At 50.8% G+C, this 12,703-nt stretch overlaps 1 protein-coding gene across 2 annotated transcripts; it reads right to left on the minus strand.

The window, feature by feature from the left end:
- Positions 1-5,617: 5,617 nt before the first annotated feature.
- On the minus strand, positions 5,618-11,295 carry LOC143774027 (E3 ubiquitin/ISG15 ligase TRIM25-like). Of its 2 annotated transcripts, none has more exons than XM_077261317.1 (2): positions 11,232-11,295; positions 5,618-7,329 (listed from the first exon to the last, which is right to left on the minus strand). In XM_077261317.1, exon 2 carries the CDS (start codon positions 7,325-7,327, stop codon positions 5,726-5,728), a length of 1,602 nt encoding a protein of 533 aa, XP_077117432.1. In that variant the 5' UTR covers positions 7,328-7,329; positions 11,232-11,295; the 3' UTR covers positions 5,618-5,725. The 2 variants fall into 2 exon arrangements, with proteins under 2 accessions (XP_077117432.1, XP_077117431.1); XM_077261316.1 differs by having other exon boundaries at positions 11,177-11,278.
- Positions 11,296-12,703: the final 1,408 nt, after the last annotated feature.

Below are 12,703 nucleotides of genomic sequence, written 5' to 3' on the forward strand. Positions count from 1 at the left end.
TATATGAGAACACTATGGCGGTATGTGTGATTTATATGACAGTATTATATGAGAACTATATGGCAACATGTGTGATCTATTATGTGAGAAGTATATGATATTTATAGCCATGGATCTTCTATAAGGCTATGAACATCAGCCCACAGCTGTATATTTAGCCGTTACTGGCTATTAAAATAGGGGGACCCCCACAAAAAAAATGATGTGGGGTCCCCCTATAATTAATAACCAGAAAAGGCTATGCAGACAGCTGCGGGCTGATATTAATAGCCTAAGAAGGGGCCATGGATATTGCACCTCCCCCTTCACCGGCTACAAATACCAGCTCACAGCTGCCACAGAAATGGCACATCTCTGAGATTCGCCAATTCCAGCACTTAGCCTCTCTCTTCCCACTGCCCTGTAGTGGTGTCATAAGGGGTAATATTTGTGGGGTTGATGTCACCTTTGTATTGTAAGGTGACATCAAGCCGGCTTAGTAATGGAGAGGCGTCAATAAGATACCTATCCATTACTAATCCTATAGTTAAGGGGTTAAATAAACACACAGCCAGAATAAAGTATTTTAATGAAATAAAACACTACACAGTTTCCCATCTTTATTATTCAGCTAATCCATGTGACGCCCTCGATCTGTAAAAAAACAAACAAAAAAAACCCAGCAGTATACGCCCTGTTCCCGTGCGCACACATACACACAGCTATACAGACACCCACACACAGACAGGCACATATTCACCACTCACACAGTCTCCGCCCACACACAGTCTCCGCCCACACACAGTCTCCACCGACACACTCTTCCTCCTCCCGATCTGCAGCGTTTATCGCACGCAACTCCGCAGCAAAACCGCAGATTATTAAACCTGCGGATTTACCTGACTCAGTGGTAGTCAATGAGTGCAGAAACGCTGCAAATCCGCAAAAAGAATTGACATGCTGTGGAAAATAAAACCCTGCAAATCCGTGCGTATTTTTCCGCAGCATGTGCACAACAATTCTCAATTTCCCATTGACTAACATTGCTTGTGCATTACACTGCAGATTCGATGCAATTCCGCACATCCAGAAAAGCATCAAAATCCGCAATGTGGGCACATAGCCCAAGTGTCTCATGCCTGCTATTCCATGTCCATCTCTCCCGATATTCGATGTGTATCTCTCTCCCCATCACGCTCCATGTGTCTCACTCATCATTCTACATGTCTCTCTCCCCATCATGCTCCATGTGTCTCACTCATCATACTACATGTCTCTCTCCCCATCACGCTCCATGTGTCTCACTCATCATACTACATGTCTCTCTCCCCATCACGTTCCATGTGTCTCACTCATCATACTACATGTCTCTCTCCCCATCACGCTCCATGTGTGTCTCACTCATCATACATGTCTCGCTCTCTCTCCCATACTAATGTCTCTCTCCCCTCCCTCCACAATGCCTGGCCATTCACTGCAGACCTGGAGCTCCTTCTTATCTTACAGAAGGATGAGTCCCAGACAGTTCCGCTCTGATAATGCTGCTCCATACACACCAGATGTCTTCACTCTTCCTCCGGTCCAGATGCTGCTGAGTCCACCATCTCTTGCTCCTCTGTAAACAAGCTGTGCTTCTGATGTAGTGACTGCTGGTGATAGCAGGTCACAGGGCAATCACACACAAAATGGCGCTGCCCTGTGATGCTACTCTTCATTCTGCCCCAGGGATACTAGACCACCCAGAAGGGGAGGGAAATGGTGATGTCAGCAGTTACTGCCCCAATTTTTCTGCTAACAGTAAGGGTGTGTTTCCACGGTCAGGAAACGCTGCGTGTTTGACGCTTTGTAGAACCGCAGCTTCAAACACGCAGTGTCCAGATGTTACAGCATAGTGGAGGGGATTTCATGAAATCCTGTCTCTACTATGCGGTAAAACACGCAGGCGGCAGACCCGCGTAAAGGGACATGAGGCGTGTCTTTTCAGAACGCAGCATGTCTGTTTACAAATAGATAATGATTAGATGCGGTAAACCCGCATCCAATGATTAGTCACATGCGTAGTAACTGCGTTAATGCAGCTTACTAGGCATATCTACTAATTTACATGCCGGCTTACCTGTCCCGCCGCCGGAGGCCCGGCGTCCACTGCACTTCTCGCGGTAAGCTAAGTTCTCGCGATAACTTAGATTACCGCTAGAACTGCCGTGCACGTGACCGCGGGTTATCTCTGGTCACACCAGGCTGGTTCTCACGGTCAGCTGACTCTGAGTGCTAGAATGTAGGTGAGCGCTGGAGAGTTATCTCCGGCGGTCATCTACAAGCTCTGCTATGTCTTGATGTCAGGCATCCAGATGTAGCAGAGCCGGGCTCGTCGTGGGACAGTCGTTATATTGGACTACGTCGGACACAGGGAGTATACTGTTGGTTTCTTAATTTTTTTTCCATGAGAACGAGGGCGTTGCAGGAATGAGCGTATAATAAAGATGGGAAAACTGCGTTTTATTTCATTAAAATACTTCATTCTGCAGGTCTGTGTTTTATTAACCCTTTCACAGCTATAGGATCAGTAATGGTAGGTATCTTATTGACGCCTCTCCATTACTAAGCCGGGTTAATGTCACCTTACAAAGTTGACATTAACCCCTTATTACCCCATATCCCACCGCTACACGGGAGTGGGAAGAGAGAGTCTAAGTGCTGGAATTGGCGCATCTTACAGATGCGCCATTTCTGGGGCAGCTGGGGCTGGTATTTGTAGCTGGGGGGGCAATATCCATGGTCCTTCTCTAGGCTATGAATATCAGCCCCGCAGCTGTCTGCGTAGCCTTTCTGGCTATAAATTATAGGGGGAACCCACGTCATTTTTTGGGGGATCCCCCTATTTTTATAGCCAGTAAATGCTAAATATACAGCTGCGGGCTGATATTCATAGCCTGGGAAGCTCCATGGGTATTAACCCCTTCCCAGGCTACAAACATAGGCCCCTCAGTCGCTGGCTTTCCCTCTCTGGCGCAGAAAATTGCACAGGAGCCCGCCCCATTTTTTTTTCAAATTTTTTTTTTTTTAAATAAACATATTGCGTTTAAGTCCGGAGTCAATAACCAGCACTGCCACCAGCACTCTCTATCGGAGCATTCAGCTGCATAGAAATACACACACCTCTCAACTTTTGAAGATGAGAGAGAGGGATAAGGGATTTTAGGCCACGCCTCTGACCACACCCATTCATAACTAGTCACACCCATATCCACGTCCCAACCACACCCATTTAGCACTGCTGATCACACTGTTTCATATACAATAATTATAAACAAAAAAATATGGCCACACAGTGCTCCATACTGTATAATGGCCACACATGATGCTCCATACTGTATAATGACCCCACATGATGCTCAATACTGTATAATGACCGCACATGATGCTCCATACTGTATAATGGTCCCACATGGTGCTCCATTCTGTATAATGACCGCACATGATGCTCCATACTGTATATTGGCCGCACATGATACTTCTTACCATATAATGGCCACACATAGCTACTCCTAAACATGCGGCTGAGCTCCGTTCATTTTGCACACACGGCTCCGCTCCGTACACACGCGCTCCACTCCATACACCTCATACACACACAGCTCTGCTCCATACACCTCGTACACATTCAGCTCTGCTCTATACACCTCGTACACATTTAGCTCCGCTCCATACACCTCGTACACATTTAGCTCCGCTCCATACACCTCGTACACATTTAGCTCCGCTCTGTACACCTCATATACACACGGCTCCGCTCCATACACCTAATACACACACGGCTCCGCTCCGTACACCTCATACACATGGCTCTGCTCCGTACACCTCGTACACATTTAGCTCCACTCCATACACCTCATACACACATGGCTCCGCTCCATACACCTCATACACATTTAGCTCCGCTCCGTACACCTCGTACTCTTTTAGCTCTGCTCCATACACCTCATATATGCACGGCTCCGCTCCATACACCTCATACACACATGGCTCCACTCCGTACACCTAATACACACACAGATCTGCTCCATACACCTCGTACACATTCAGCTCTGCTCCATACACCTCGTACACATTCAGCTCCGCTCCATTCCTTCTCGTACACATTTAGCTCCGCTCCATACACCTCATACACACACGGCTCCGCTCCATACACCTCATACACACACGGCTCCGCTCCATACACCTCATACACACACGGCTCCGCTCCATACACCTCATACACACACGGCTCCGCTCCATACACCTCATACACACACGGCTCTGCTCCATACACCTCATACACACACGGCTCTGCTCCATACACCTCATACACACACGGCTGTGCTCCGTAACCTCATACACACATGGCTCCGCTCCATACACCTCATACACATTTAGCTCCGCTCCGTACACCTCGTACACATTCAGCTCCACTCCATACACCTCGTACACACATGGCTCTGCTACATCCACACTGTAAACACCTCCTGACCCCACACACAAGGCAGTTTACTTACCTCATCCAGCAGCACCATGGCAAGTTGGCAACAAGCACAGCCGAGTCCTGCAATCCACGGAGGTCCCGATCATGTGACCCCTGATTCCTCCCGTCCTGTGACCTCATCACAGGTCCTGTGCGCACAAACCAGGCAGCTATGTGGTGTAAGGTTCTGTGGTGCAGGGATGACCGGCTGATACATACTGCACTGCAAATGGAAGGGTAAGGGGCGTGGCTTAACACAAGGGGGCGTGTCGGTTGCTTCTCCTGCTGTCTGTGGGAAGCAGAGTGTCCCGTGCTGGACAGCAGGGCAAAGCATCAAAACCGGGACAGTCCCGCACAATGAGGGACGGTTGGGAGCTATGAATACATGCAGCCGCACACTCCGGTCCCGAGGGCCGGGTATTGAAGCGAGAGACTCGTATGAGTTTCTCGTAAGTGTGACCCCGGCCTAACGCAGATTTCGTGTGTGTGTGTGTGTGTGTGTGTGTGTTTCTTTATTTAAGGCCTGGATTACACATGCGAGAAACTCTGACGAGTCTCGCATCTTACTACCTGTCACTGCCGCCGTCACTCGGGAGCGGAGCCTGTGCGGCCGCCCACCTTGGTAATCCCAGCCCCGCACTGTGTTATGCATTATGCAGAGCGCGGGGCTGGGATTCACAAGCAGGGCTGCCGCACAGGCGCAGTCTGCAAGCCTGGCTGTGACGTCAGACGGCCAGAGCTCTCTGCGCCTGCACCAAACAGCGATACACAGCGCAGGCACCAGATTTCATGGGTAAACAGCGCTGAGGGGGCGGTGCCAGGCGTTGAGTGACGGCAGTGTGGCGTTACAAGCAGGGGGGGGGGGGGTGAGGACCTGCCTCCAGGTCTAAAGACAGGTATTTTGCCGAAAATATAAAACGCTTTATTTTGGTAATACATGCACCTAAAAGAGCCACCTTGTTAGAATGCAGCATTACTGCTGCACAAGGTGGCTCATTTAGTTTATAACAGCTGGAGGGGGGTGACAGTGGCCCTTTAAGGTCTTAAACGGAACATGCTCCCCCTAGTGGTAAATATATATTTGTAAGAAAGTATATAATATTTTTCATATAGAAATGTTTGCAAACAGTGCACACATTGCATTAATACATTTTAATTACTATTTTAAGCTAAATTTCACCAAAAAAAACACTACAAGAAAACTGGTGGGACCTTCCCTTTAAATTATGATGGTTTCTTCCAGTTTCAGCTTCTCCCTAATATCTTTATAGAACCATTATATACACATAATGCAGCATGAAGAGGCTCAGAGAAGGTGGCAGTGAAGGTGTGTAAGCGTCTGATGGGGTCACACAGCTCATAAAAGGACAACTGCCCGGCCTCATAATCCAGACATATCCTGAATCTATCACTGGAGATCTTGTCAGGTAACCAGATCACTTTACTGTCATGTATCACTGAATCCTGATTATCATCATCAAAAACATCATGAAATCTCCACAAACACCAGGACTTGTTATTATATCCAATCTCTGACTTCCACCCCCTCCTGTCTATACTGGGATAACACATCCCCACCCTCCACCACCCTGATCTCCTGATCTCCACATCCCAGTAATGTCGTCCTGAGGTAAATCCTCTCCTGCTCATCACCTGATTATAACCCTGGAATCTCTCTGCTGTTTCTGGACGTTTCTGCTCCTCTAGTGTCCAGGTTGCTGTTTTCAGGTCGTCTGATATAAGGACATTATTATCAGCCGTGTTTACATCCAGTAATATGTCTGCAGGATCCTCCACATAGATCCCGCTCCTTATACCTGATATTACGTCACATAATGTGTGTAATGTGTGTGAGACCACAGCCACATCCAGGTCATCTCCATCATGAGGCTGTTTATCATGTCCGCCTGTGTCCTCATCACCTCCCTCCTCCTCAGGATCACACAAGTCACCGATGTCTGGTTCCTGTAAGACAGTCAGTGGATCCGTCATGTTACACAGCTCCTCAATGTGTCTCATCTTCCTGGACAGCTCGTCCTTCTTTATTTCCAGCTGATGGATCAGAGCAGACAGTGACAGTGACTCTTCCTTTTCCTGCCTGGAGATCTCACTCAGGACCTTCTTCTCCAGGTCGTCCACCCGTCTCCTGATGTCTGTACACAGGGCAGTGACTCTCTCGGCTTCTCCAGCTGCTTTTTCTTGAGCTTTTCTCCTGCGCTCCTCCAGACTCCCGACTCTTTCCTCAGTCTCCTCTGTCTTTGTGATCAGTTTCTGGAGGACATTTCTCAGTTTCGTCTTCTTCTTCTCAGAGGCCTCTTCCAGAATCTCCACCTGATGTCCTCGATGTTCTCCTGCTGAACAATAGACACAGATACAAGCAGCGTCCTCAGTGCAGTAATATTCCAGGATCTTCTTATGGACAGAACATTTCCTTTTCTCCAGAGAAGTGCTGGGATCAGATAAGATGTGTTCTGGTGATTTGCTGTGAACCCTCAGGTGTTTATCACACAGAGAAGCCTCACAGAGAAGACAGGATCTAACAGCAGGTACAGGAGAGTCCACACAGTAAGTGCAGCAGATCCCGGTGATCTCCTCTTGTTCTTGCTGAGTAATCAGGAAACGTTCTGCGACATTATGGAGATTTATGTTCCTCATCAGTGCCGGCCGCTGCTGAAATCTTTTTCTGCAGTCAGGGCAGGAATAAACTCCAGACTCGTCCTGTGTATCCAGCACACGACCAATACAGACCCGGCAGAAGTTGTGTCCACATCTCAGCGTTACAGGATCCTTAAACGTGGATAAACAGATGGAGCAGAGCAGCTCGTCTCTCAGATCAATAGACGCCATGGCTGACGGAAGAAGAGAGAAAATAAACTACAATTATTTAATACTCAGAGCAGGGCCATATTTAGAGTTTCTGCTGCCCTAGGCACTTTTCGTGCTGCCTCCCCAATTGGTGAGTATGACTAATGCAGACACTATCGGCAGTGACTTAGGCTACTTTCACATTAGCGATTTTTGACATTTGCGGCAGATCCGTTACGGATGCGGAAAAACTGCCGGATCACTTATGGCAACACTGTGTTTGGACTCATTCATTCCCTATGGGACTTGCGGCACTTGCGGTTTTGCTGCGATCCGGCAAATGCGGTACTTGCAGCAACAGGAAAAAAAAATGATGCTAGCAGTGTTTTTTTTTTTTTTGTCTCACCTCAAGTGCCGCACATGTCCGCAAGTCCCATAGAGAATGAATGAGGCCGAACGCAGAGTTGCCGGCCCGTAAGTGATATATTACGCGACAGATGCGGAAAAACTGCAGTGTCTGCCGCGAACAGAGAAAATCGCTGATGTGAAAGTCGCCTTAGCAAACCTTTCCATTAGTTGTCGTGTGAGAATCTGGTGGATCTCATACACAGTACATGGTCAGTTGATTCTGCCACGGTTGCACAGTTTGGCTGACAGATTTTTAAAGGGAACCTGTCAGTCGATTCATATTACCAAAACCACGGGCAGCATCACTCAGACTGCAAACAGGGACGTTTATGCTCGGACGTTTCAGAGAGAATAGTGTGAAGAGCTGGATGGGTCATTTAGTGAGAGGACGGACTAATCTGTTGCCATCGTCTGTGGGCTTCTCACTCTATGTCTCTAGATCAGGGGTGGGCAATTTAGTTTCCCGAGGGGCCAGATGAAAGACCATGACTGTTGTGGAGGCCGAACCAATAGCATGAAAATAATTCTACTCAACATTAATTAATATTAATTGTATCACTTAATATTGAGCAGAATTAAGTATGCTGACACCCCCCTATAGATCTTTAAACCCCCCACAGCCCCTTATATACAGCATGAGCCTCACAGCCTCCCCATATACAGCATGAGCCCCCCACGGCCTCCCCATATACAGCTTGAGCCCCACACGGCCTCCTTATATACAGCATGAGCCCCACACAGCCTCCCCATATACAGCATGAGCCCCACACGGCCTCCTTATATACAGCATGAGCCCCACACGGCCTCCCCATATACAGCATGAGCCCCACACAGCCTCCCCATATACAGCATGAGCCCCACACGGCCTCCTTATATACAGCATGAGCCCCACACAGCCTCCCCATATACAGCATGAGCCCCACACGGCCTCCTTATATACAGCATGAGCCCCACACAGCCTCCCCATATACAGCATGAGCACCACACAGCCTCCTTATATACAGGATGAGCCCCACACAGCCTCCCTATATACAGCATGAGCCCCACACAGCCTCCTTATATACAGGATGAGCCCCACACAGCCTCCCTATATACAGCATGAGCCCCACACAGCCTCCTTATATACAGGATGAGCCCCACACAGCCTCCCTATATACAGCATGAGCCCCACACAGCCTCCTTATATACAGGATGAGCCCCACACAGCCTCCCTATATACAGCATGAGCCCCACACAGCCTCCCTATATACAGGATGAGCTCCACACAGCCTCCCTATATACAGCATGAGCCCCACACAGCCTCCTTATATACAGCATGAGCCCCACACAGCCTCCTTATATACAGGATGAGCCCCACACAGCCTCCATATATACAGCATGAGCCCCACACAGCCTCCCTATATACAGCATGAGCCCCACACAGCCTCCCTATATACAGCATGAGCCCCACACAGCCTCCTTATATACAGCATGAGCCCCACACAGCCCCCTTATCTACAGGATGAGCCCCACACAGCCTCCCTATATACAGCATGAGCCCCACACAGCCTCCTTATATACAGGATGAGCCCCACACAGCCTCCCTATATACAGCATGAGCCCCACACAGCCTCCCTATATACAGGATGAGCTCCACACAGCCTCCCTATATACAGCATGAGCCCCACACAGCCTCCTTATATACAGCACTAGATTGTGGCCCGATTCTAATGCATCGGGTATTCTAGAATATGCATGTCCCCGTAGTATGTGATTCGCGGCAGACTGTGCCCGTCGCTGATTGGTCGAGGCAACCTTTATGACATCATCGTCGCCATGGCAACCATTATGACATCATCGTCGCCATGCTGTGCCCATCTCTGATTGGTCGAGGCCGCCCGACAAACCGTCGACCACTCCATATAAGGTATGGTCTACAAACCGCCGACCACTCCATATAAGGTATGGTCTACAAACCGCCGACCACTCCATATAAGGTATGGTCTACAAACCGCCGACCACTCCATATAAGGTATGGTCTACAAACCGCCGACCACTCCATATAAGGTATCCTGTTTGTAGACCATACCTTATATGGAGTTATTTCCAGGACAGACAGACAGACAGACAGACAGACAGACAGACGGAAAAACCCTTAGACAATTATATATATAGATGAGCCCCACACAGCCTCCTTATATACAGGATGAGCCCCACACGGCCTCCCTATATACAGCATTAGCCCCACACAGCCTCCCTATATACAGCATGAGCCCCACACAGCCTCCCTATATACAGCATGAGCCCCACACAGCCTCCCCATATACAGCATTAGCCCCACACAGCCCCCTATCTACAGCATGAGCCCCACACAGCCTCCCTATATACAGCATGAGCCCCACACAGCCTCCTTATATACAGCATGAGCCCCAAACAGCCTCCATATATACAGCATGAGCCTCACACAGCCTCCTTATATACAGCATGAGCCCCACACAGCCTCCCTATATACAGCATGAGCCCCACACAGCCTCCCCATATACAGCATTAGCCCCACACAGCCCCCTATCTACAGCATGAGCCCCACACAGCCTCCCTATATACAGCATGAGCCCCACACAGCCTCCTTATATACAGCATGAGCCCCAAACAGCCTCCATATATACAGCATGAGCCTCACACAGCCTCCTTATATACAGCATGAGCCTCACACAGCCTCCTTATATACAGCATGAGCCCCACACAGCCTCCCCATATACAGCATGAGCCCCACACAGCCTCCCTATATACAGCATGAGCCCCACACAGCCTCCCCATATACAGCATTAGCCCCACACAGCCCCCTATCTACAGCATGAGCCCCACACAGCCTCCCTATATACAGCATGAACCCCACACAGCCTCCTTATATACAGCATGAGCCCCAAACAGCCTCCTTATATACAGCATGAGCCCCACACAGCCTCCCTATATACAGCATGAGCCCCACACAGCCTCCTTATATACAGCATGAGCCTCACACAGCCTCCTTATATACAGCATGAGCCCCACACAGCCTCCCTATATACAGCATGAGCCTCACACAGCCTCCTTATATACAGCATGAGCCTCACACAGCCTCCTTATATACAGCATGAGCCCCACACAGCCTCCCCATATACAGCATGAGCCCCACACAGCCTCCCTATATACTGCATGAGCCCCACACAGCCTCCTTATATACAGCATGAGCCTCACACAGCCTCCTTATATACAGCATGAGCCCCACACAGCCTCCCTATATACAGCATGAGCCTCACACAGCCTCCTTATATACAGCATGAGCCTCACACAGCCTCCTTATATACAGCATGAGCCCCACACAGCCTCCCCATATACAGCATGAGCCCCACACAGCCTCCCTATATACTGCATGAGCCCCACACAGCCTCCCTATATACAGCATGAGCCCCACACAGCCTCCCTATATACTGCAGGAGACCAGCCTCTCATCTCCTCTCTCACCTCACTCCTCTCTGCAGCTTCCTCTGAGTCCTCACACACTGCCCGCCTCCTCTACCTGCTCACTGCCGACTTCAGTATCTTCTCCCACAAACATGACGGTAGCGTCTAGAATGGAGTTGATTTCTTGAGGGGGAGGAGTGAGTCCTTGAAATCATGATGTCACGGAAGGGGCGGGGCCTCCTTTAGTCTAATGACGAGCCGATAGCTGGAAGGAAGCTGCGTTTTGAGAGACAGCTGCTGCTGGAGAAGAGAGGCGGGAAATGAGATGCTGAAGCGTGGAGCCGTGTGAGGAGAGGACCGAGGGGCTGCAGCGTGAAGCCGTGTGAGGAGAGGACCGAGGGGCTGCAGCGTGGAGCCGTGTGAGGAGAGGACCGAGGGGCTGCAGCGTGGAGCCGTGTGAGGAGAGGACCGAGGGGCTGCAGCGTGAAGCCGTGTGAGGAGAGGACCGAGGGGCTGCAGCGTGGAGCCGTGTGAGGAGAGGACCGAGGGGCTGCAGCGTGGAGCCGTGTGAGGAGAGGACCGAGGGAGCTGCAGTGTGAGGAGAGGACCGAGGGAGCTGCAGTGTGAGGAGAGGACCGAGGGAGCTGCAGTGTGAGGAGAGGACCGAGGGAGCTGCAGTGTGAGGAGAGGACCGAGGGGCTGCAGTGCGGAGCCGTGTGAGGAGAGGACCGAGGGGCTGCAGTGCGGAGCCGTGTGAGGAGAGGACCGAGGGGCTGCAGCGTGGAGCCGTGTGAGGAGAGGACCGAGGGGCTGCAGCGTGGAGCCGTGTGAGGAGAGGACCGAGGGAGCTGCAGTGTGAGGAGAGGACCGAGGGAGCTGCAGTGTGAGGAGAGGACCGAGGGAGCTGCAGTGTGAGGAGAGGACCGAGGGAGCTGCAGTGTGAGGAGAGGACCGAGGGGCTGCAGTGCGGAGCCGTGTGAGGAGAGGACCGAGGGGCTGCAGTGCGGAGCCGTGTGAGGAGAGGACCGAGGGGCTGCAGCGTGGAGCCGTGTGAGGAGAGGACCGAGGGGCTGCAGCGTGGAGCCGTGTGAGGAGAGGACCGAGGGGCTGCAGCGTGGAGCCGTGTGAGGAGAGGACCGAGGGGCTGCAGTGTGGAGCAGTGTGAGGAGAGGACTCAGACGGCAGCATGGACACTTGTACAAGGGAATGAGGACACAGGAATCAGTGTGAGTGCTCTGAGGTTGTAATTTGCTGTGAGAAAGCATGGGGTATGTAGAGGGACATCCAGGGGGCTGGTGTGAGGGGGGGGGGGGGGGGCATGGAGCATCCACATAGCTCCCAACCGTCCCTCATTGTGCGGGATTGTCCCGGTTTTCAGCCTCTGCCCCGCACTCCCGCACGGGGCACTCTAATCCCGCGGCGCAGACAGCAGGACCGACACGCCCCCTTGTATAGTTAACCCATGCCCCGGGCCCTTACCCTAAGTTCTGTATGGCTGCCTGCTTTCTGTGCACAGGACCTGTGATGAGGTCACAGGAGGGGAGGAGTCAGCGGTCACATGATCGGCAGACCGGGACCTCCGTGGAT

The sequence above is a fragment of the Ranitomeya variabilis genome, chromosome 5 (assembly GCF_051348905.1).
Source record: "Ranitomeya variabilis isolate aRanVar5 chromosome 5, aRanVar5.hap1, whole genome shotgun sequence".
NCBI classification, from domain to species: domain Eukaryota; kingdom Metazoa; phylum Chordata; class Amphibia; order Anura; family Dendrobatidae; genus Ranitomeya; species Ranitomeya variabilis.